At 37.3% G+C, this 24,343-nt stretch overlaps 1 protein-coding gene across 1 annotated transcript in view; it reads right to left on the bottom strand.

The window, feature by feature from the left end:
* Positions 1-3,670: 3,670 nt before the first annotated feature.
* LOC109414943 (uncharacterized) overlaps positions 3,671-24,343 on the bottom strand; it is a 35,296-nt gene continuing 14,623 nt past the window's right edge. The window contains 5 exon segments of the mRNA XM_062858161.1: positions 3,671-3,765; positions 3,967-3,984; positions 4,046-4,124; positions 4,127-4,494; positions 4,557-4,898. Coding sequence (XP_062714145.1) covers positions 3,671-3,765; positions 3,967-3,984; positions 4,046-4,124; positions 4,127-4,494; positions 4,557-4,898 — 902 coding nt within the window.

Genomic DNA, 24,343 nt, shown 5'->3' with positions numbered 1-24,343 from the left:
TTTTTGCATTGGCCCGTCAGGAGACCTTGATCAGCTGGCAACACAAATGGAGAGATGGAGAGATGGGTAGATGGTTGCACTCCATCATTCCACAGGTGTCGAAGAAGCCATGGTTCAAAGGGTTGGATTTGAGCCGCGATTTCATTCATGTAATGTGTCGGTTGATGTCCAACCACTATTTGTTGAACGCACATACCTTCCGTGTTGGGCTCTCAGAAAGCAATCTCTGTGTCTGTGGCGTGGCTTACCAGGATATCGAACATGTCGTGTGGGGATGCAATGAGTATCGAGAGGTCAGATCTGAGCTACATGAAATTCTCCGGGTCCGAGGAAAACAACAGAAACCCGTTAGAGAAGTGTTGGCAGGGCTTGATTTGGAATACATGAACCTGATTTACCAGTTTTTGAAACGTGTTGATGTCAGAGTTTGATGTAGTACGTTCCTTGTTTTCGTTGTCCGCCTTTTGGTTTTGTTGTTCGCCCCTGTCTGTCGTCACCCCCTTCCGTTTGTCCTCTTCTTGTCGTTTTCTACCGATAAAGTCCTTTCTTTTTGGTTCCGTTACAGATATGGACAATTTGTCCCATCAAAGTTTTAGTATAAGTTAGCAAATAATTTAGTTTTAAACCCATAAATCCGTCCTTCCCATTTTTTTTCTTCAATCCTTAACCTCGAAACAGCCGCGAGTACTTCGGCTTCCCAAACTAACATAGTTTTAAGGCAGTAATAAATTGTAAAATGTATAACCATTGTAAAAAAAAAACAAAAGATTTCGGCTCAGTTATGCCCATGTGGCGCCCGAGCCTTCCAAATAAACGAATAAGTAAAAAAAAAAAAAATCATTTTCAAGCTTCTTTCTTATACATTTAAAAGAGCTTAGGCTCTTTTCAATCTTTATAGCCAATTTCATCTGATTTTGAGAGGATTCCGAAGACGAGTGGTGTGAAATTTTTTATTTGTATTCTTTGATGTTTCACCTTACGACCGTTCGCAATGCTGTTTTATTTTGTATGGCGAGTTTTGAAATTTTTAAAACTCGTCATACAAAATAAAACAGCATTGCGAACGGCCTAACATACGATACAATACAATACATACAATGCATACAATATGTTCATTGTAAAGTTAGAACCGTATTTCTGTGTCTCGATTATAGGCCACTGATAAATTTTTCTTAGTCTTTGACGTTTCGTGTCCTTGTTGTTTACGATTTGGTCTTCGAAGATTTTGTTTCCCGGAGAGTTCTTGATGTGATTCTTTCTGGGGTTTATTGAGGATTCCTTCAGAAGTTCTCTCTGGGATTCTTCCCGGAGTTTCTCCTGACGAACCCAAAGAGGTTCCGTAAGGGATTCCTTCAAGAGCTTTTGCTCTGAGGATTCCTCCAGAAAGTACTCCCGAGATTCATAGAGAGATTTTTTCATGGATTTTTTTTTTCAAAGAAATACCTTCTGTAATTGCTTCAAGAGTTCCTAAATCATTCCAAAATTTCTCTAGAAATTAATTTCGAGATTCGTCCAGGCATTTCTTCTAGGATTATTCCGTCTGGAATTCCTTCCTGAACTTTCATGCGTGATTTCTCGAGCGTTTCCTTCTGAGATTTGTTCAAGATTTTTTCCTGAAATTCCTCCGCAAATTACTTCCGTGTTTTTTTCCACAAATTTATTCCAGGATTTCTCTAGGATTATCTTCTGTCAATCCTCAGGAAGCTCCAACTGAGATTGTTCTGGGGTTCCTTCAGAACTTCCCTCAGGGGTCCTTTCTGAGTTTCCTAATAGGTTCGTGCAGTCCCTTCTGGGAATGGGGCTTATAGAATTTTGGAAGGAGCTTCTGGAAGAATCCCAGGAGAAGTTTTTGGAGGAATACTAGAAGAAGATCTTGTAGGATTCCTGGAAGGATCTCAGAAAGAATTCCTGAAGAAATCCCAGAAGAAACCCCGCGAGTTATCTCACATAAAATTCCTAGAAGGAGTTCGAGACGGAATTTTGAAAGAAGTTTTTGTAGGAATTTTGAAAGGAATTTCTGAAGCGAGCTGTCACGTTTTTGATCGATTCCGCGTATTCGAACGACCGAATCGTGAAATAATTGCCGATGCTACGCCATCCTTAGAAGAAAATTGTGGGTGCCTTATAGTTTCGGTTGTGAATTTCATTGAACTCCTACTTTCAAGTTCCTGTGCATTGGAAATGTATGATTAGCATTACGAGAAGAAAACAGCAATTAGCCCGGAAGCTACAATCGAAAACGGTCACGTATTTTCACGCTTCAAAGTGACTCATTTCATCGGTTTGGCCGACGAAAGTTTAACTAAATGGCTTAATTTTCTGTGAAATGTTTGAAAAGTGATGGAGATTTGTAAGCTTATGAACTAGTGAGCTAATGGGTGAAATGGTGTTCCTAGTAATGTGGATCTTCTTCAGAGCGTTGCTTAAACAAAGAAAAGCGGAAAACTGGCCATGGCGTGATGTCTAATCTTGAGATTATGTTTTCGTTTTCAACTATATCGAGGCCCACTGCTGGAAGGATACTGGAAGTTTGATTATTGGGTGAGATCTTTCTTATTTCTATGAGATGCGATCGTGTGCTGACTAGGCAATCTCAGAAGGTATTTCTCAAGCAAATCAGGAAATTATCTCTAGAAGAATCCCGTATGTACTTCCTGGGGTAATCCTGGTAAGAGCTCTTGAGGGAATCCCAGACGGAACCTCATTAGGAATCTCGGAAGAAGAGGGGGATCTAAATAAACCGCCAGAAGAACTTCATCAAGATGTCCTTGGAAATACCTCAAGAAACTCCTGCGGGAGTGCTGAAATATTTTTTTTTGGAAAATTTACGAAAAATTCCTGTGATTCCTATAGGATCCCAAAAGGGCCTACTGGAGGGGTGCCACCGTGCTGTCATCAAGTCATGAATCAACATATTTTCCCACGCTCGCGAACCCCATCAAAGTTGGCTAGCAAACTGAAAACACTTTTTGCTATGAAGTTATCAGATTGCTGATATTTGTTTTCAGTATGGTTGAATAAACAGGCAACATAACAAAATTGATAACAAAAATTGTCTCCATTTATATCACAAAAAATTCTCATCGTGTTATCGTAATGATCAACATGATAAGGGGCTGTCCATAAACCATGTGGTCATGAGGGGGGGGGGGGGGGGGGGGTTCGGCCAATGACCATTTTGTATGGATGAATAAAAAAATTTGTATGTACTAATGACCACGCGGGAGGGGGGGGGGGGGGTTGTTTGAGAAGTCCCAAAAAAATGACCACGTGGTTTATGGACAGCCCCTAACTGGTTTTGTAATGCGAATTTTTCCATATGATAATTAAGTTTGTTTTCAATCAGATATAATCGAAGATCAATGATAACAGGTATTGGACTTCACTTGATAACAAATTTAGTTATCATGCTGATATTATCAACCTTCCTAGATATTTCTTTTTTTTTTGTTTTTTTTTGTTAATTTTTAATTTAAAAAGGAAAAAATAGTTTGAAAATCGTTTTATTAGTAACATTTAGTATAACATTTAACTAAAACAATCATTGAGTTTTTCTGATCTGAATTGCATCGATCAGAGAACAAATTCAAAATCAAAAGTTGTCAGCCAAGTTAAACAGTTTAAAATCATTATCCGTGAATAAAATCGAATCCGCTATTTTGATGTATGTTTATCGAGAAGCGTTGGCGATAATTCGAGTCATCAAGCGTCCTGCACTGCGGTAACATGCGTTTGCGGTTGCAGCGTCATCTCCGAGGAACAAACCAATGAGGTACAGATACAGGCGGCGCAGATAAACATTGCAAACCACTAGTTGTCTCTTTCGTTCTACCGCTGATCAAATGCAACGCAATTAGTGACGTCACTAATTGAGTTGCATTTGATCAGCGGTAGAACGAAAGAGACAACTAGTGATTTGCAATGTTTATCTGCGCCACCTGTATCTGTACCTCATTGGGAACAAACGGCGGTCGTAAAGTCGTCCTGAAATAACATTAAAAATGTCAATAAAAATCTATGACTACTTTACACATGGTTTTCTTACTTTTGATCCATTTAACTTTCTCGGGATCCAAGGGAGCTTTGAATGTTTCTCGCGGAGTTTCGTTGCCTGTAGGTCACAGGTGTCATGAGAGATGCCATCTCCGATTTTCTTCGGGCGACCGGAAGGGTTATTCGACGCACGTCCTGTTACTGAACGCCCAACGAGTCCTTCTGGAAAAAGCTTCATCATGATGAACTTCAGGAACAAATAATCCTTGTCGCCGGCTTCGTGGGACATTCGCTGCAGCGCATCACCGTCGATGAAACCTTCCTCTTCTTTGAACGGCTTCTCTGGCGTCGGTAGAAGTTTTGATGTCAACGAATCCAGCAGCTTCGCATTTTGGGCCTCCAGTTTGGCGTTCTTCAAAATTAAACCATCTTTATCCTTCTGCAGAGACTCCGCCAATGCTTTGTATTTATCAACGTCCTCAGATTTTCCACACGAGCATTCTATGAAACACAAAAAGTTCAATTACATATGCTACTTCAATGTAATTTAAGAAAATAATTACCTGTTTGAGGGTTCAGAATGACGATATCAGCCGCTTCATTAACAGCTGATCCAGCAGCTTCATTGGTCTGTTCGTAGAGTGACTCGATGTGGACAATCTGAATGGAGGGTCCAGGATTAATGCAGCTGGGTTCGCATGGGGCAGTTGTAGTTTCCCAGTCCTGTAGCAGTTGGTCAACGAATTTCTTTCGACGGTAAGTGCGGGTGATTTGCGATGTCGGTAACGGTGGTTTTTCGCTCATATCGACGTCTTCGTCATCAGAATGATGGTCGAAGTTATAGGAAGGAACCGCCATCGTTTCCTTGCCGGATGCATTGGATTCCAAGTTGATGGTATTTCTTCCTGCAACAAAAACAAGAGGTTTGAGGTTAAAATGTGTTCGCAAACTAGCGGCGTATTTCTGGAATATTTACCTTTAATTCCGAAAGCGACTGCACCACGAAACTTGCATTTTTGCTCGCTGCCTTCTTCAACACGCGCTTTTTGGCAACATTAAGCCTTTATCGAGCCATTTTCAACCAATACGACGCGACGCACTGCTAATTATTCCGCAACAATGAAAAATAAAACACGCGTGCTTATTATAGACACTATAGATTCCATAGACTCGCGGAGGCGAAGACAACTGTAGCCAAACGAACTGTCAGTTCGTGTAGCCAAACGAGCATGACGTCATGATTTCAATAGCGACAATGGATAACGTGACGTCATATTCGCTCGGTACACTCTAAATTCACAGCAAAACACACTAAAGTCGTATTGCTCAACCATGTCTCCGCGAGTCTATGGAATCTATAGTGTCTATAGTGCTTATCCGAGAGAAAAAAAAACAACAGTGATTTTTGACAACTTCGAAGCATCCACGATCACTGGCGGACAGTGCGTTACTTTGGTAAGATCGGTGGTCAGAACAAAAATTGCAAATTTTGTAGTCTGCATTTATGTCGGTCGTTGCATTGTTGTATGCATATTGAACAATCAATTGTTCGCATCATGCTTGTTCAGAAATTATTATTGATTCCATCGCATTAAAAACTTGTGCATATCGGGATAATGGCATTTGATTTTTTCCAAGCATAAGATTCAGTACACCGCACACAGGCATCTGAATGTCACACAAATAACATGTTAAGGTGAAACGAATGCAGAACAAAATTGGTAGGTAGCTCAACAGTGAAGCTTTTGTACTGAAACAAAGTTACAATTTTTTTTTTTAGATGAACCTGCTTCGGACTGAAAATTTCATAAATAAAAACAAAAAATCTTTAAGTTTTAATAATATTCCGGAAAATTGAAATTGTTTCGTTTTTTTTTTTCAAAGACGTAAAGTAGTGTTATTCTGCAATATTTTTAATAGGCTCAATCTCCATGATCATTTTTACCTTAAAAATGAGTTCATGAAATTTATTTCTGGAAATTTCGGAGCAAATTTCAATTCGATACCAGTGAAACATAAATCAAACAAGTCAAGTAGAACTTAATTGATTTTTTTTTGTTCCAAAATGAGCGATCGGCGCAATAAACGACATTATTTTATGTCTAATGAGTTCAAGAACAAAAAATATTTGCAAAAGGTTTGTTTTTTAGGAATATAGAAGAGTATGAAATTAATGTACTATATGTTTTAGAGGAAAAAGCCCAAAGCAAAGTTTGTCCCACAACCTGAGTTCAGTTGTTACGAGCAATCGAATGCATCCGACATCCTTCGTCCTACGGAATTAGTTTCTGCTGACATCGATTCTGAACAAGAAGGTGTAGATCTGGAGGAAAGTGTTGTGGCGAATAATTCTGGTATGAAGATTCGGTCAAATTCTTGTTCCTCGGAGACCCCAGATACTATGAGTGTGGAATTTAACCTCGACGAAAGCGATAGTTCTGTGAGTTTATCAGAAGCGTCCGAAAATTCTAATTATGAAGACAATGCCACAAAAGAATGTCTAGGAGGAGGAGGTTTCGACTTCACTAAGGTATCATTAAAATTATGAATTGTGAATCCCTAGTTGTTTATGCAACAATTTGCAAAAAGATGTAAAGCACACGATTTTTGCAAACAGTTGCATACACAACTTTGTGCAATGATTTTTCAATTTATACAACTCCTTTCAGTTGCATAATGGATCAGTGTGGCATAGTATGCTTAGTAAAACTTTTAATGTTTGCAGATATTTCTGGACAAAGAGAACAGAATGAAATTTGACGCGGACATGTCCACCCAAGAAGCTCGTTATATGATCCTTAATTATTACATTAAACATCACCTAACACAAAAGGCTTTGGTGGATCTGCTCAAGATGATGAATTTGATGGCAGGCAGCAAAATATTTCCAGAATGTTTTGAATCTTTCATAGCTTCTTTTCCTGATCCGTACAAATACACCAGAGTGTATTATTGTACTGAATGCCTATGTGGAGTTGGACAATCGGTCCCGGCTAAGCAAACTATATGTCCTATACCTGAGTGCGGTGGGAACAGTTTTGATTTTTTTGAAACCATTCCAATTGAACAACAGTTGCGAGAAACCATGATCAAATATCGCAAGGAAATAGCGGATTACGAGAAACTTGTTGACAGTGAGGGCATAAGTGATATAAATCGCGGAGATGTGGTTAAAGAAATTCAAACAAAAATCAATGGCAGAATCATTACTTTGTCAGTGAACACAGATGGAGCTGCAGCATATCGTTGGAGTATTAACAAGCCATGCTACCCCATATTTGTCGTCATCAACAACTTGCCACCACGTATTCGCTTTGATAAGAACAATCTTTTGATGGCTGCTATATGGCTGAACAAAGGTGAACCAAATATGCCACTGTTCTTCAAGGAGTTTTGTAAGGAAATGGGAAAACTAAGTAATGGCGTTGCCATTGATTCCGACACATACACCGTTTTGGTCGTTCAGAACTGTTTGGATTCCGTTGCTAGACCAAAATTCAACCCAATTTAATGGAAAATTCGGGTGCTCAGTTTGCTATCATGAAGGAAAAGTCGTTAAGGGAAATCAAATTCGATACCCATTTAAAGCTAGTGATAACAGACATCATTCCGAAACACGTCGTCTGATGATAAAGGCACACAGTTCTGGATCGACCATAAAAGGAATTAAAGGACTATCGACGTTTCTCTCAATTCCACATTTCAATATAGTGAATGGTAATATATTAGAATTTGAAATTGGCTGTCACTAACTTAATACACTTATTTCAAGGATTCCCACCGGATTATATGCATGCGGTTCTCCTAGGCGTCGTAAAGCAGCTATGGGAGCTTTTCACTGCATCGTCCAACCACACCAATCCGTATTACATTGGACAGCAAATGTCGGAAGTCGAGAAAAGAATGATAACCATCAGAACTCCAAGTTTTTTTTCTCGATATCCTGGAAAAATTGAGGACATGAAGAAAAATAAGGCAAGCGACTGGGAAAACATGTTGTTTCACTATTTTTATCCATGCGTTGTTGGTATTCTTCCCAAGAAATATTTGGATCATTTCATGTTGCTTTCTACGTGTATTTTTGAACTACTTGACATTCATTTGACTCAACATACTATTGCAAAGGTCGAGAAACAACTAAAGGATTTTGTTCGTAAGTTCCAAATATTGTATGGAGAAGAGAACATGTTTTTCAATGTTCACGTGTTGACTCATCTAGCAGGAAGTGCAAAACATTTTGGAGCATTGTGGAACTCATCACTCTATCCGTATGAAAACGGCAACGGTATGATTTTAAAGTTTAGAGAACTGGTAACAATCATCCAGTTATTCAAATAACTAACAAATTCATTTTGAATCAGATCTATTCGTGAAATGACGCAATCAAAACGTGGCACTCTCAGTTATGGAGTTCAAAGCCGATGCACCGTATACATTTCGATAATTCATCGCTGTTTGAGCTATCTAATGGGTTAAAAATCGACGACACAGTTTTGGAGCGAGAATTCAGCCACCATGTGAACTTCATTGTTGATGGTGTTCAATATTGTATTAGAGAATATTGTGAGAAACTAGGCTACAACGATTCTTTCATAAAAAATGATAAAGATTTTTTTCAAATTGAGAAAGTGTTAGTTGACCGTAAAGACAACATTTATATCATTGGCAAGAAACTAATTACAATCCAAATTTACAACAACATGTACTCATACAGAAGTAGTGCTGAACATCACCTGAAACCTATCAAACATAACATTCGACCTTGTGTCAGTGTTTCGGTACGCAGAGGAAATAACGCTGTAAATTATATTTCGGTTTGCAAGCCAAACACACAAGTTAATTAGAAGTGTAAAGTATAGGAATTAGTTGTATCACTGATGAAAATAAATACCATTGTAATTGAAAAAAACTACATTTTTCGTCGATAATAATTGATAACAATTGATAACAAAAGTAGTTATCATCGAATACATTTATTCGATAACACAAAATAACAGAAAGAAATCAAGATAACTAAACAAGTTATTGTGATGTTATCCTGTTGTTATTCTACTTTGCTCGGGAATTCATATAGAAGACATACCTATCATATAGTAGAGAGTAGTGCAAGTAGACCCCTCAGGTAAAATTCCACCTTTTTCCGCAAGTAATTTTGACAACTGATCTAGTAAGGGGAGAAACGTTACTTTTCCTTCCGGGATAATAGCACGGACTATTTTTCCGCACGGAAAAACGACAGTTCAATTTCATTCTCACGGGAGGCGTTACGAGTGTTACACTTTTTTCCTTACTTAGGATTCTGTTCATGCGCTTCATTCGCACCATGGCCGTGCTCACAAGGGAGGCTGATGCATAACCGAACCCCCTCCCACTTCTGCGCACGGGCCTGACTCGCTCTATCATAAATAGCTCCAGCTCCATCCGTGGGGTGCGCTTTTAACAGTGACTTCCGATTTTCTGCAGTGCTTCTAGTCTTCTTGATTAAGTGGGTTTCGTAAACACCTAAAATTCTTCAAGTGTACATACGCAATCTATAATATAGATGCAAGTATGGTTGCACTTTTTTGTCATAAATCGCTAGGTTGCGATACAACCCAAGTAACACACTTGTCACCGAAGAGTCACGGCGGCGCAGGTTTTTGTTGCGCAGAAGTCACTGTGACTTATTTCTAACAAATAAACACTTACTTGCTAGAAGTAAGTCACAGTGACTTCTGCGCAACAAAAACCTGCGCCGCCGTGACTCTTCGGTGACAAGTGTGTTACTTGGGAATCTAGCGTCTAAGTGTAAAAAAGGTCGATTGAATTTGAATCTTGTCACTTTAATTTGCAGAAGAGAGAGTCGATGAAGAGAACTCTCTCATGTTACTTTCGCCCTTATTTAAACTCAATCTAGATATAATTGAAGATTTTAGTGAGATTTTGTGATCAAAGTTGTGATATTTTTTTGTTTTACCTTAATCCTTATTTTTAATCCACATCAAACTTCAGAGTGTTTTCCATACTTTGATATTATAGTTTAAAAATAATTTGTTACACTTAGTGAATAGAATTTAAAGTACACTCATTTAAATATAATAGGTTAACAAATATATATGTGAAAAAAACGCTCTTGTATTATTATTTTAGAAAATATTCGAGAAAAATGTTTTGGCTGCACTTTACACTGTGGAAATCTACCATGCATCTATCTTGCAATTTCTGAAAATTAAAAGTAAAAGGTCCATAGGATGTTTAATTTTATTTTGTTTTAGAAAGTTGCCTGACAATCCCACTACAAAACATCTGAGCGTACTCCCGAAAACCCCCAGATTACTCTGAAGGAAATTAACTGGAAATGTTAATTTGTTGTTGGACTACAACAGCCTCAATTCAAGCTATTTTAGCGTAGTTATAAAATAACTTCTATTTATTTTATTTTTTTGGAATTGTGGAATTAGGAGTTACAATAACAGTTTGCTCTAGTGCCACCTTATGAAAATCATGAATGAATGATCTGGTCAAAACAGTTCTATCGCTATATCTTTTTTTTTTCAAATATTAGCATTAGCATTAGCATTAGCATTTAGCAAGTCGCACAAATTCGTAGGTGGTACAGCCCTGGATCGCTTTTATGAGGGTTGCATCTTTCCTGTCCGTTATCAAATCACAAAGATTTGGGACTAATCTCTGACTCTTAGACAAGATTGACGCAATCCTCCAACGGTCGAGTGCTGTCCTGGCCACGTCCTTGCGACAGCTGAGGGATGGGAAAGGAAGATTAGTTGGACACCTATGAAAGTACATAGAGACCTCTACATTCTTTCAGGCCTAGGCGTCACGGGAATTTGGATGTTAGTGGAAGGGTAAAGTTCAAAGGAAACGTTTGGTCAACGTTCAGGTGCACGCAATATTTTTGGTTGATGTCTGGTTCCTTTCCTAATTCCTTGTTGGGTGTTCGATTCCAAATCTGAAATAAAAAGTAAAATTATAGATTTTTAAATGGTGATAGGCTCACAACAGTAACATAATTATAAATTACCTGAATCCTCCTGAAAGAGATGGTTTATTAACAATGAAAAACATAACATGTAAAAGAAGTAGAGCAAATTGTGATCTTGGATTTTTTCTGCATTTAAATTAACAAAGCTAAAAAAATACAAGATCAAAATTTGTTATGATAGATCTTACGCCGTAACGCACCATTATAAGGTGATCTACCCACGTTACGGGACATATCTCTTTTTTTTTCAAATATCTGCTCAAAATCGACCCACATCTACAGCTTGAAAAACGCAGATTTTTGTGCGCAGAGGTTGTCCCTATGTCATACCGTTCAAAATAAATTGATGTTTTTCTTTGACATTTTTCAATTCTATGTTTTTTCTTGAGTTACAAAAAAAACACCTCGATAATCTTTTTAAATGTTTCGTAACAATATCTAGTTTTTGAATGCCTAAAAGAAATACGTACGCCAAATTTAGCAATTCTCGGTTGTGGGTGGTACAATACCTTGTTACCAATGAACTTGGGCTAAACCAATAAGGAACGGCCCTTCGGAGATACCAATCGGTATATGCGTAGATCTCAATGGAGACATTCGCTGCGGCATAGCATGTGGACAATTGGACATCCTCAGACCTGACTCGCCCTTTTTCTACGGTCAACCACACAGTAGACAGCACACATTCTAAGGTTTGTCCCACTCATCCCGAATATCTGCGGTCCGTACCAAAGGAGGCTCTACGCACATCGGTATTAGAAGTTTAATAAACCATGATGTTTGAAAAATAAAACTGCCTGTTACTCCTCAAGTAACAATGATAAATTAGTCTTGTAGAGGTTATGAGAGCCGTCATAAAACCAATACCTTTTTCAAATGAGTGTAATCAGTTTTGTACCTCTTAATTTCGCCCTATTTTGCTTATCCTTTGACAGATACGCGACTACCACTTGTTATCTTCCTCAGTGTTAGTTATCTAATGGAGAACTGGATAACTGATACTGAGGAAGATTACTAGTAATAATCGAAATACGCGTATCTGTCAAAGGATAAGCAAAATAGGGCGAAATTAAAAGGTACAAAACTGATTACACTCATTCGAAGAGGGTATTCTGCTTAGATGGTTCGAAAAGTCGGTACAAGATTACAATATCTTTTATTTTGGTTTAATGATGGTTCTCAGAACCCTATTCTAGTATGTTTGACTTCAAAATGTTACTCTCTATTTACAATGTTACAATCTCTGCACACAAAATTACCCTGTTTTCAAATGCTCTATAGGCACTTATAAGCTTCAGATTGCTCAATTTTAAAGCTTCAGATACCGAAAAAGGTATCTAGTTATTCTTGCGAATTTAAAAGTTTGACTTCTAATTTCTTGGATCATGTGGACCACCCCAATATTAATGTATATTCGAATGATGGCCTTATTATTATGAGCAACTTCGTAGAAGACCATAATCGTCTAAGATTCATTCGAAAGCGCTAAATGCGTCTTTTCTCAAAAATCTTAGGCCTGGACCACTATGCATTGTGAGACACGTACAGCAGTACACAAAAGTTAAAGTCAATTAGTATAAAATTGACTGAATTATAAGCGGCAATTTTCCGACATACACTACCGATCAAAAGTTTGGGGTCACCCCCACAAAGACATGTCATTTTTTTAAGCCCATATCTCCGCCAATTTGCGTCCGATTTCAAAACTCTAGGCATAATTCAAAAGATAATAAGTCAAAAAAAACTTTGAACATGATTTAAAAGAAACTTTTTCGAAAAAAATGTATGTAAACTTTACCCAAAGTTGCCAAATTTTCTAAAAAATTAATATAAACTTACGGCAGTGTCGCTGGAAATTGGGTCGACCAAACTTTAAGATGAGAGCGGTAATATGACCTATTTTTTAATACCTTTCAACTGCTTTTTATCGAACTTGGCTAAAATATCTAGGAAAAAAGTTATTAGGTAAATTAACCCTTGATGTCATCGACCAAAAGTTTGGGGTCACCCCTCAAAAAGGTGTATCGGCCAAAAGTTTGGGGTCAATATCGTAAAACTTGGAAAAGTGATTTGTTGATATCTTTGTCATCCTTCATTCAATTTTAATTGAGAGGCCCAGAATCATAGGGGTGTAAGTGATTATTTACCGATTTTGAGATGAACATATCATAAAATTCTTCAGTGTTCAAGCTATCAGGATTTTTTTTAAGATTGTTTCTACGATGATTGGAAAAATTACAATAAATCATAGAAAATTGGGTTGATTTTGAAGCTTCATACATTTTGTATGGGATGAAAAAATTGTCAAAAAATTTAAACCTCATTTACTCGAAAGTGGGATTTTGTCACTTACACCCCTTTGCTTCAAACCCCCTCAATTCTTCTTGGCTTATTTGAAACAAAATGAATGATACTTACTGCATAGACAATGAACCACACATATTTGTTGAAATTTACATACTTAAACTTAACGTAAAGTTGCCTTATTTTTTTGTGTTAAAGTGAAATGTGTTAACTTTACATAACATTTTATATACAAAAATCGTTAACCTACGTTAAATTACGGTCAATACGTTAAATTAAAGACATCAAACGTAAATCTAGTTAATAACCTTTTAAATGAGCCAAAAAGAATTAAAATTGAACTATTGAAGACGAAGATACACCAAATCACTTTTCCATGTTTTACGATAGTGACCCCAAACTTTTGGCTGATACATCCCCAGGTAACCAATAAGCAGTAAATATTGCATTTATTCCGCACTATATGCGCCTTTACTGCAGGTCATTAAATGCTAATATGCCGTATATACGCCATAAGTGCTAGTTAAAAGCAGGTTTTGGCCTAATATACGGCTGATTAAATGCTTATCTTTCCTATCCCCAAAAAATCGATCATTATCAAAAATATTTTCCCCTGCGCATTTCAGTCATTTCAGGATGAGCTATAAACGATCAGATAATGTGCGTTGATTTTTTGATCTATTAAAGGCTTGAGTACCACACCGGCAGTTATTTTGCTGTGCCCGGACAACGGCTCGGACAAGTGCTGATAACAATTAAACCATCCACATAATACACGATGGCATAATTGGTTTCCATGCGATTTATTTGGAAAATATTTGTTCTCTCATTGATTTACTTTGTTACTACCAGTAAATGATTGGACATCTGAATGGTAATGGATCCTATAGTCGTGGTACATGAATTGTAAAGTTGAAATGTGTAACAGTGTTAGCATCGCTCATCTCTCTTAGCAGTTTTATGGCAATAAAGTAGCAGTTAGGATGCTTATTAACCAAAAATTATCGTGCATTTCAAATGCTACTCAACCGCTGTCAGATTTTCAGCAGCATTTGAATTTCTAATTCAGAGCAATTCAGCAGTCGAACTGCTATGATACAGCAGCAAGCAGATATAATGCAGTTTTATAGCTGAAATACAGCTTGTTTAAATGCTTATTGGTTACCTGGGTCATATTGAGGGTTGACCCCAAACTTTTGGTCGATGACATGAAGAGTTAATTTACTTCATAACATTTTTTCCTAGATTTTTTAGGCAAGTTCGGTAAAAAGCAGAGTAAAGCTAATAGAAAATAGGTTATATTACCGCTCTCATCTTAAAATTTGGACGACCCAATTTCCAGCGACACTGTCGTAAGTTTATATTTATTTTTTAGAAAATTTGGCAACTTTGGATTAAGTTTACATACAATTTTTCTTGAAAAAGTTTCTTTTAAATCATGTTCAAAGTTTGTTTGGCTTATTATCTTTTGAATGAGGCCTAGGGTTTTGAAATCGGACGCAAATTGGCGGAGATATGGGCCTAAAAAAATGACATGTTTTTGAGGGGTGACCCCAAACTTTTGATCGGGAGTGTAGTTCCCTGTCCAAATGTTCCTGCATCCTACCAACCGATCTTAACGAACTATAAAATACAACTTGTACTAAACGCGGAAACGACATGCAGATGGCAACATCATATAGCGGTGAAACTTTAGAACACGTCATACAGTTATCCCTGTGTAGCTTTTATCGCTTTTATCTCAACTTTTCATTCGTACGTATGGATAGGAGGGATCGCTTTTGCCGGAACACATCATGTTTCATTTCCAATGCAATGCAACACTCTAGTACACCTTTTCATGAATTTTGGACAGTCACCCTTCCATTCCGGGCAAATAAGTTTAACTGCAACGTTCTCCTGATACATCGGAATGGAGGATTTATTGAAACAATATACCGCATTTACTTCATCACTGGACTGCGCACTGAGTCTTCATAAGTGAGAAAACGTAAATAAAACTGCTCGATTGCATCAAATCAAATTGATGTCTTCGGCGCACTATTTTTTCGGTGTAGGGTATTGGTTCCTTTATTAAGCATGTGGCTCCCATTTTCATCCCACGAAAAACAAAGGATTGAAGCGCTGTTTGTTTTGTTTCTTATTTTTGTATTTTTTGTTAGAAGTGAACACCCATGAAAACAAAAAGAACGAAGTCAATCGGTGCCGTAATAAGCTATTTTACGAGACGGTCTACCGGTGGGCCGCTCAATGTTATTGTTTACATTTGATGTTTTCGTTTTCACAAAAAGTAGCATAACATGTGGTGAGCGCCAATCAGATTTTTGCTGGCAGAGATGTTTCGGTTTCTGATGCGGCATGTATCAATCCCCGGAGCTGTACGATGTCACTAGCAGATGAAAAAAACATTTCCACGGTCTACGAATATTAATTATAGTACGACGCATTTTTGCAGATAAATGAACCCCGTTTATTGGATGGGCCCGTATCACATGTTATGCTAACGAAAATGTAAATAAATGGGCCCACCGGTTAGACTTCAAAATTGGTAAACATTCAAAAAACAGCTGATTTGAAACGTCTCATAAAATGCCTTATCGCTTTTTTTTCGAATACATAGGATGAAAATGGGAACATGAGATTACTGATGGCACACATACCCTATGCTGAATAACCCGCATAGAAAAATACGATGCACGGTATCGTTGATATTATACGATGTTTATTGGTGGAATAATAATCATACAAGTGATGATCATTTTACGATAAAATGATAATGTTTGGAAAATTTCTATCATTCACAACCTTTGAAGTATCATACAACTTATAATAGTGATACATCCAATAATTTATGAATAATTTTTAATAATATAGCTCCCCATTAGTTTAATGGCATAATTCATTTTTGTCACTATTTTAAGGATTTAATGGTAGAATATGGACGTCATAAAGTTAGTCTGTAATGCTAACTGGATTTAGCACCGCAGTTTGTAGCTTTTTGTGTGCAGGAACTCACAAACTAATGGAATGCACTTGACACTGTGTGGCGCCGTACATTATGCCACATAAACATTTATATTTGATATTTTTACGTGCCATCACTTTAAAGCTCTTGGGAGTGGCAGGTTTTGATTATCGTCGGATTAGCCAAATATCACTTGCAAACTTACCTAGAAGCTTCCACAATTTATCTTGTATGGCTAAACCAGACGAAAGCGTTGGAAATTTCATACAGTCCAAAGAAAGAACGGCATGTTCGAAACCTTTGCTCCAGCACTTCCACTGTGATCCTCGGGCAGCGGCTCGTTGGACAATTTTCCACTTTATCCACGAAGTTTTCCATCTTCGGAACTTTTATGTTTTCGAACGTCCCGCGAGCACTAGTTTCATATGGCCCCGAACAAAGCGCGATAGGAGAACCTCGAGGGGAACAGCGAATCATGGCACCAACAGTTTAATTCCCGTTTTCACTAAACTAACGATTAAAAATAAACAACGATTCACATTATCATTCACGGAGTTGACAGAACGCGAGAAATGCCCGCAGGGGTGTACACTTTTTTCGAGTCGATAAAGTAGATTTGGTGAAATATTTCCGTGTTGTTTTTATTATTCCCTGTATGATCAAGTAGATGATAAAGCAATGATAGCTTGAATCATTGCTTGATATTTTTGTTCGAGAAAAATTGCATTTTTGAATGGTAACGATACTTAACAACCCATTCGCTCTATCATTGTAACTACGAAAATGATAACTGCTAACATCAAAACGATTCGTTGTATCGTAGATTTATGATCCTGCTTATGATACCATGAATAATTGAAAAATGATAACCTGAATCACCGTCGTATAATATCATTTTATTCGGGCAAGTCGATTGGATGCAATCGCGCACTTTTATTTGCATTTTCGCACTTGTGAAAACGAGTGCGATAGTCTAGTGGTGAACTAAATGCGCTATACAAATGTTGTAATTTTCTATAGATATTCCTCGGCAATTTAGTAATGCCATAGAAAATCGATGTAGTGCCACCACCGACGAACCGACGTGACAGCTAGAACAAACAAATTCAAATTTGTTGTCCCCGACGCCATGATGAAAAATAGCCGAACATTATCGCCACCTCTATAACGGCTCGCGATGATTTGATAGCTCGACACCGAACCCCCGTATGTTCATATAGGAAACGGTTTGCGTCTGCGCTGATTTGACAGAAGTGATCGCTCGCTTCGGTGGTCGACCGTTAAATTTGGGGGGGACACCAGGGTTGCCACATATACAGATTTTTATGTAATCATACAGATTTTCTTGCAGCTTTTCATACAGAATTCTGTATGTACAGATGTACAGATTTTTGGAAATGATACAGATTATACAGATTTTTCAGAAACTTACAGAATTTCAAACAGATTTTTCGCGTAATATTACAGATTTCATACAGATTTTTGACAAAAAATGGTGATACAGATTATAAAGATTTTTGTGGCAACACTGGGGGACACTTTTGAATCACCACTGTCACGGCGGTTCGTCGGTGGTGCCACTACGAATGTCGTGATACTTGGTAGGTTTGAGTTAATCGAAAACAATTAGATCCGTATTTCTATTTCGTCTTTGAGGTGACCTGTTTTACGATAGAATGGACTAAACAAATCTATTTTTTTTTTGAAAACTAAAAATTATCAAGAAATCATAATTTTTGGACGAGTTGATCGATTTTAATTTTGTTTTGTTTTGAAAAAACTTCTGAATACAGCGCACAATGGGTCCAGAGCCGTATTTACGAAGACAAAAATGTTTGTGCCTAAACCTTAAGTTTTAGATACATGGTGTCTTTGTTAAAGTTTCTCTATATTCTTCGACCTTTTTTCTCATCGATGTGAAATTAGGGTGGTCCTTCTTGTTAAGCTGATCCAAACAAATGCTTTTTAATAGTTTTATGTACGCTTACAAAATGTTCTACAAAGTTGTAAAAGAACTTATTTGTAGCAAATTTGCCGAAGAAGCCATTATTCTATCTCGTATGGTTCCTAACTTATATTTTTTGTTGAAAGAATCATTTTAGGGTGATCCATGAAATTCAGTTTTCTTGCCATAACTTCTAATCCATAGGTTCCCAAACTTTTAAGGTGCACGACCCCCTTTTGCCAGTTGACGTGCTTTCGGCGACCCACCATAAAAATTCCCTCATTTGTTGTCTGTTACAGTAAATTATTCAACTGACCCTCGCGACCCCCTGGATAAAGGCCGGCGACCCCCCTGGGGGGTCGCGACCCACAGTTTGGGAAACCATGTTCTAATCCATTCGTTTCTCGTGAAAACTTTGTTCCGAGAACTTTTAGAACTATCAATGACGCATATATTTCAAAGAGCTCAATGTTCTATCTCTCATAGTTGAAAAGATATTGGCTTTTTTCTTCGAAAAATCACTTATTTTGAAGTCATATCTCAAAAAGGAGTAAATGAATTTTCAATCGCCTTATTGCATTGAAAAGATCGTACTCTTTTCTATTGATGGTGAGAATTTGTGAGTACCTCCAAATTTTGGCCTGATTGTTGTTTTAGCTAAAACGATCGTTTTGCAATATTGAACTTTAAACATTTCCAATTTTTGCATGAATAGGGACGGCCTAATATATACGGGTCTAATTACTTTCGGTAAACTAAAAGCGGCAATCTCGTGCTATATTTCATCAAAGTCATACCAGAAGTAAATTTGGTGGTGAAATTCGGAACTTTGCTCTCCATGACTTGGAAGTACTCATAGTCCTGAACAACTTAGCCGAAGATCGTACCTTCCTATCTGGCTTCAATCTAGTGCTATATCCCACCAAAGTTGTACCAGAAGTAAATTTGTACACAAGCGCCACGTAGTGGTGATATTCGGAACTATGAAATCCATCACCAGGAAGTGGTTGTTGTTCTGAACAACTTTACCGAAGACAGAATGTGGCTATATCATTTAGATTCCAAGAGAACTCGTTACAAAGACATGGTACTCATAACCAAAATGGGAACAGAATGGAACCGGAAGAAGTGAAAAATATGGAACTAATGTATTTGGAATGGAAATCTGCATGAAATTCCAATCGGTTTTCACTACACCTTTCTAGGATAGTGTAGGATTCCGATAACGCAAAAAGAATGAAATTTGGTTCACTAACTACTGAAATGTGGATGTGCAAAAAAATAGTTCCACGTTGTTTTTTGCCTGTCGGTATTTAGCATGTTAAGGGAGTAGAATACGCTCTAATTTTTTTTTCCGAAAACACACGGAATATAAAATATGCCATGGAAAAAAATTAAAATAAAAGTACCGTGATTTCGGGTGAAATTGATCAGTGGGGTGAAATTGATCGACGTGAGGACAATTTTTATTTGTCAAAAATAAAGCTTCGAACTTAAAATAATTTGCGGAAAATGACCATCATCTGGCTCAAGGGTTATTGAATGATGAGATAACATGTTTTACAACTAATTAGTCACACATTTCTGTATTATATTTAATATTTTCCGAAACTGCGTGTTTGGCGAATTTCAAGGATACTTTCAAACTTTTGTTACCGCAGCTGTATCGCACATGGAATTAATATTCGAATGACTTCTTCTAGATGCCAAGTGTTCGCTAAACCCGATTTCGTCATCGAAAGTTCTGTAAATATTGATATTTATGCATAAAATTGTACTTTTGCTAAAATACTGATTTGATTAGTATGGAAATTGCATACTTTAAGGCGTTTTCTTTAGATTTAATAAACTTTTAACCTAAATAATTAAGAATTTACTAAACTTGTAGAAGTTTTACAAAGCTTTTCGCATTCTGGAATGGTTAATTCAGACGGAAAATTGATTTTCAGCACTTACAAAGACATTTCACTGACTGATCAATTTCACCCCGAAACTAAAATTTCCGATTTTTTATTTTAAATGATATTTATTGCAATAAAATGATTTGCAGTAAAAGTTTCAACCTCGTTGAGTGATGAAACTCGTGGTCGTACTTGTTTTAAAGCATTGAGTTTGACCATATCGATAACTATTCAAAAAATAGAAGTCAAAAACTGTGAAAAGTGATCAATTTCACCCGAAATCACGGTATTTCAGCAACAATCATAAAATCTCAAAATGTTTTCATCTCAAAAAATCCGAATTCCAAATAGGCTTCCAGAAAAAATATAGAAGTGTGTCGATGTTCAAAAACAAAAAATAGAAAACCCAAAAACCGAAATTCACAAAATCGAGAATGAAAAAGAATCATCTTCCAAAACATGTTTAAAACGATTCACGATGACAACAAAATGATATTTAGATCAAAATCAATAATTTGGGTATTGGAGGGTTAATAGCTGATCATTGGCAAAGATAGCTTTTTTTAATTTGTGGAATTTCTGAGAAGCAGTCTATGTCATTTTTTAGTTTTATTTTGCCTTTGAACTTTTAAAATTCACGTTCCAATGATGAAATTCTAAAAATCATAGATATTTGCATACTTGAGCTTCTATACTATAGATAAATATAATTGATTCATTGTGACTAGCTCCTAATTTGAAAAAAAAAATGAGGATCATTTTGATATTTAGAAGTTTCCTAACATAATTTCAGTTGTCCGATAAACATCAATTGTGATTCACAATTTCAAACGAGGTATATGACCGGGAAAACAACAAGCTCCGACAAAGACCTACTACCGGGTCGGAGAAAGTACCGTGTGTGACAAAAGTCTCACATTTGCGAAATCTGAAGCACTTTAAATTTCCAGTTCCCATCGGGTTCGCCATATCGCAGTATGTGCCCTCCGACATCCAAGCCAACATGTAATCAGCTAAAAGTATACGTTAATCAATTTCATGTCACGTTTAATTACTCAGGAGTTCAACATTTCTCGTCATAAAACCGGCTAAATGATAGTCGTTGTTTCCGCATTTTTTCCCCAAAACAAAGATTTCGCATTCCACCTTCTCCGCGGGTTCGTTCGGTGGTCCATGGACCGTATATAGCTACTCCGCGGTCCGGACTCAACTCACTGTTCTTCGTTCATCATCTCCTTTATGGCCGAGAGCCGAGCGAGCGAGCGCCACGAAAGCCCCATATAAAGTAAAAGCGAAGATAACAATTACGTTATTATGATGATACGCCGTATGACATTCTCACTCATGTCGAGCGAAACCGTACAGAGATTATCTCCATCCATCCAGCTTTTTTCTGTAGGTACCTCCGGCCCTTGGTCGTTTGCTTTTGCACTTTTTTCCTCTCTCTCCTTTCTGTTTTTAGCATTCAATCTTGGAGATTTTACCGTGTTCAGTATCTGCACCATCTCCGCCTTGCCGTATGTGTCGGTCCATCACCTTTTTCTTCTGCACGGAGCCTCAGCATGCAGCAATACATCTCTCTTCTTCAGCGACATGACGACGACGACGAAGACGATGATGATGATGGAAAGCAACGGCATCAGCATAGCATTTTTTCGTCGTCGTCGTCGTTGTTCTTTGCATTGGCCGTTAACCTTGACCTCGGTTGGATCAACCGACGACGACGACGACGACGAAAACGAGGATTCCAAGTAGCTAAGACAAAAGAATCCGTCCATCGAACGAAACTCCTGAACTGCAGGGTTCTCCTGGATTTTCTTTGCCACCCAACAACGAAACAATCATTCATAGATGGGTATTGCATGCTGCTGATGCTGAAGAGAAACGGATAAACAGGAGTAATCTACGTAATGGTCCGACAGATGGGAGATTCTAGTGCTGAGTCGGTGATGAAGAATGTTCCAAGCAATTCGGTCATTGAATATCTGGATGGCTAGTCTAATTAGTTTAACCAGAAAACCATGTTCAGGCATTAGTTAAAGCAGCTCATTTTTATTCCACTCCTTCCTTTTTTCTCAACCGTCAGCTATCAGCCACTGTAGTTGATAACAGACGATTTGGTTTGGTCTACTTCTATCTGTCAGCTTTCGCCTTTGAGCGTTGATCCTTTATCAAGGGCGTAACCCGTTTTTCAATCTGAGGTGTTGCTTTTATACACCAACGCAATGAAATTGATTATAAAAGAATTGCTCACCCGATTCCTTTTTCTGCACGGTTGTCAATTTTTAACCTATTGACTTGATGTTTTGCACACAAGGGAAGTAAGGGTAGCCGAAAAACGAACGCACCGCAAAAAGAAAACCAGAACATGATTGCTCATGCGCAAGAGAGTATGGAACAGAATGATATGCAGAAATTTTACGAAACTGTCAATGCAGAGAACGTGATGAAAACGTGTTGACAGACAAAACAATGGTGGCTTCCCGGTGAGGAGAGCATTTCAAAGAATTGTTGAACGCTGTGAATGGAATGGTGACAGACAGAATTCGAATCAACGACGACGGACAGGCTGTGGATCCTTCAACGTTAGACGAGGTTGAGATAATCATTGGAGGGCTATTTCAGCCGCGAATCAAAGAGTAATAGCACTTCTCAATTCAGCGTACAAAAATTTGTCCGGAATTCTGTTTAAACAGGCTGAGACCGATTGAGGAGTTTTTCGTCGACGAATATCAGGCGGGTTTTTGTGAGGGCCGATCATCGATGGAACAGATTTTCACCTTGCTCCAGATCCTCGATAAATTTCAGAAGTACAACTTGCAGATCCATTATCTGTTTATTGATTTTAAGGCTGATTACGATTCAATGAAGAGAAACGAGTTATGACAGATAATGATCGAACATGGTTTTCCGGCGAAGCTGAAGAGACTCACTCGTGTGACACTTGACGGATTGGACTTACGATTAACACCACAAAGATCAAGTACAGTGTATCAAACAATTGTCCGTACAGTAATTTTTTGTTCGAATTATTTTTTCATTTAAATGTTTATAACTTTTTTATACGTCAATCAAAAACGCTGAAATTTTGACCAATTATAACCCATATATTAAAGCTCCATTGGTAAAATTTTGAGCGAGATCGAATAAGTTTTATGGAAGTTATAGAACTTTTAGTAAATCTTAAAAGATTTTTGAACACTTTTTTAAAACATTATATCTCAATATGTACATAATGAAACTTTTTCATATTTTTTTGTGTTACAGCTTATACCTAAAGCTTTTATATTCAGCTTCATTTGAGGTTTTATATTCACTACAAAAAATCTGAAAAATCGGTATATGTTCAGAATATCATTTGGAAATTTATCATATTTTCATCAATAAAAGTGTCTAGTGTTTTCAACTTTTTGAAACTATCTTAATGTAATATTTTTATACAGGACCTACTAAACTACACACGAAGAGTAGGTCCTATGGATTTTTTGTTCAGTTAATGCACTTTTATTGGTGGAAAACGTTTGGCAGATTATATGGGCAAAATATGGTAAATTTTTAAACATCGTCAACTACATAAGCACATTTTCCATTTTTTTTGTAGTGAATATAAAACCTCAAGCATAGCTGCATATGAAAGTCTCAGATATAAGTTGTAACACAAAAAAAATTGAAAAAAATCATCGCGTACATATTGAGATATAATGATTTAAAAATTTGATCAAAAATCTTATTAGTTTTACTAAAAGTTCTATAACTTTCAGAAAACTTATTCGATCTCGCTCAAAATTTTACCAATGAAGCTTTAATATATGATTCATGATTGCTCAAAATTTTAGCGTTTTTGATTGACGCATGAAAAAGATATAAACATTTGAATGAAAAATTATTTTAACAAAAAATTTGCTGTACGGACAATTGTTTGATACACTGTACGTATCTGCCGTATCCCCCGTGGTAGTGGTGACAAATTAGTGCCACTATAACTTTTTCCAGAAGGTCCATACAGGTTTCATGATGTACCTCAAGAGATTCATCAATAAAAAAAACAAGTTGTACCATCTTCAACCAAAAGTTGTTCAGACTGAACAAGCAATTAAAATTATGCAACGGACAACACTCAAACTTAAGCTTCGTGGCAATGCGGTTAGCGACATCTATATCATTTAGGCGTTTCGTAAGCCTCGTAGAGTGGGCTTGATTCCCGCTACTGTCGGTGAAAACTTTTCATCAAACGAAAAACTTTCCACTGCACC

Source organism: Aedes albopictus, chromosome 3 (genome assembly GCF_035046485.1).
Source record: "Aedes albopictus strain Foshan chromosome 3, AalbF5, whole genome shotgun sequence".
Lineage (NCBI taxonomy): Eukaryota > Metazoa > Arthropoda > Insecta > Diptera > Culicidae > Aedes > Aedes albopictus.
This window is presented reverse-complemented; position numbering and strand designations above follow the sequence as displayed.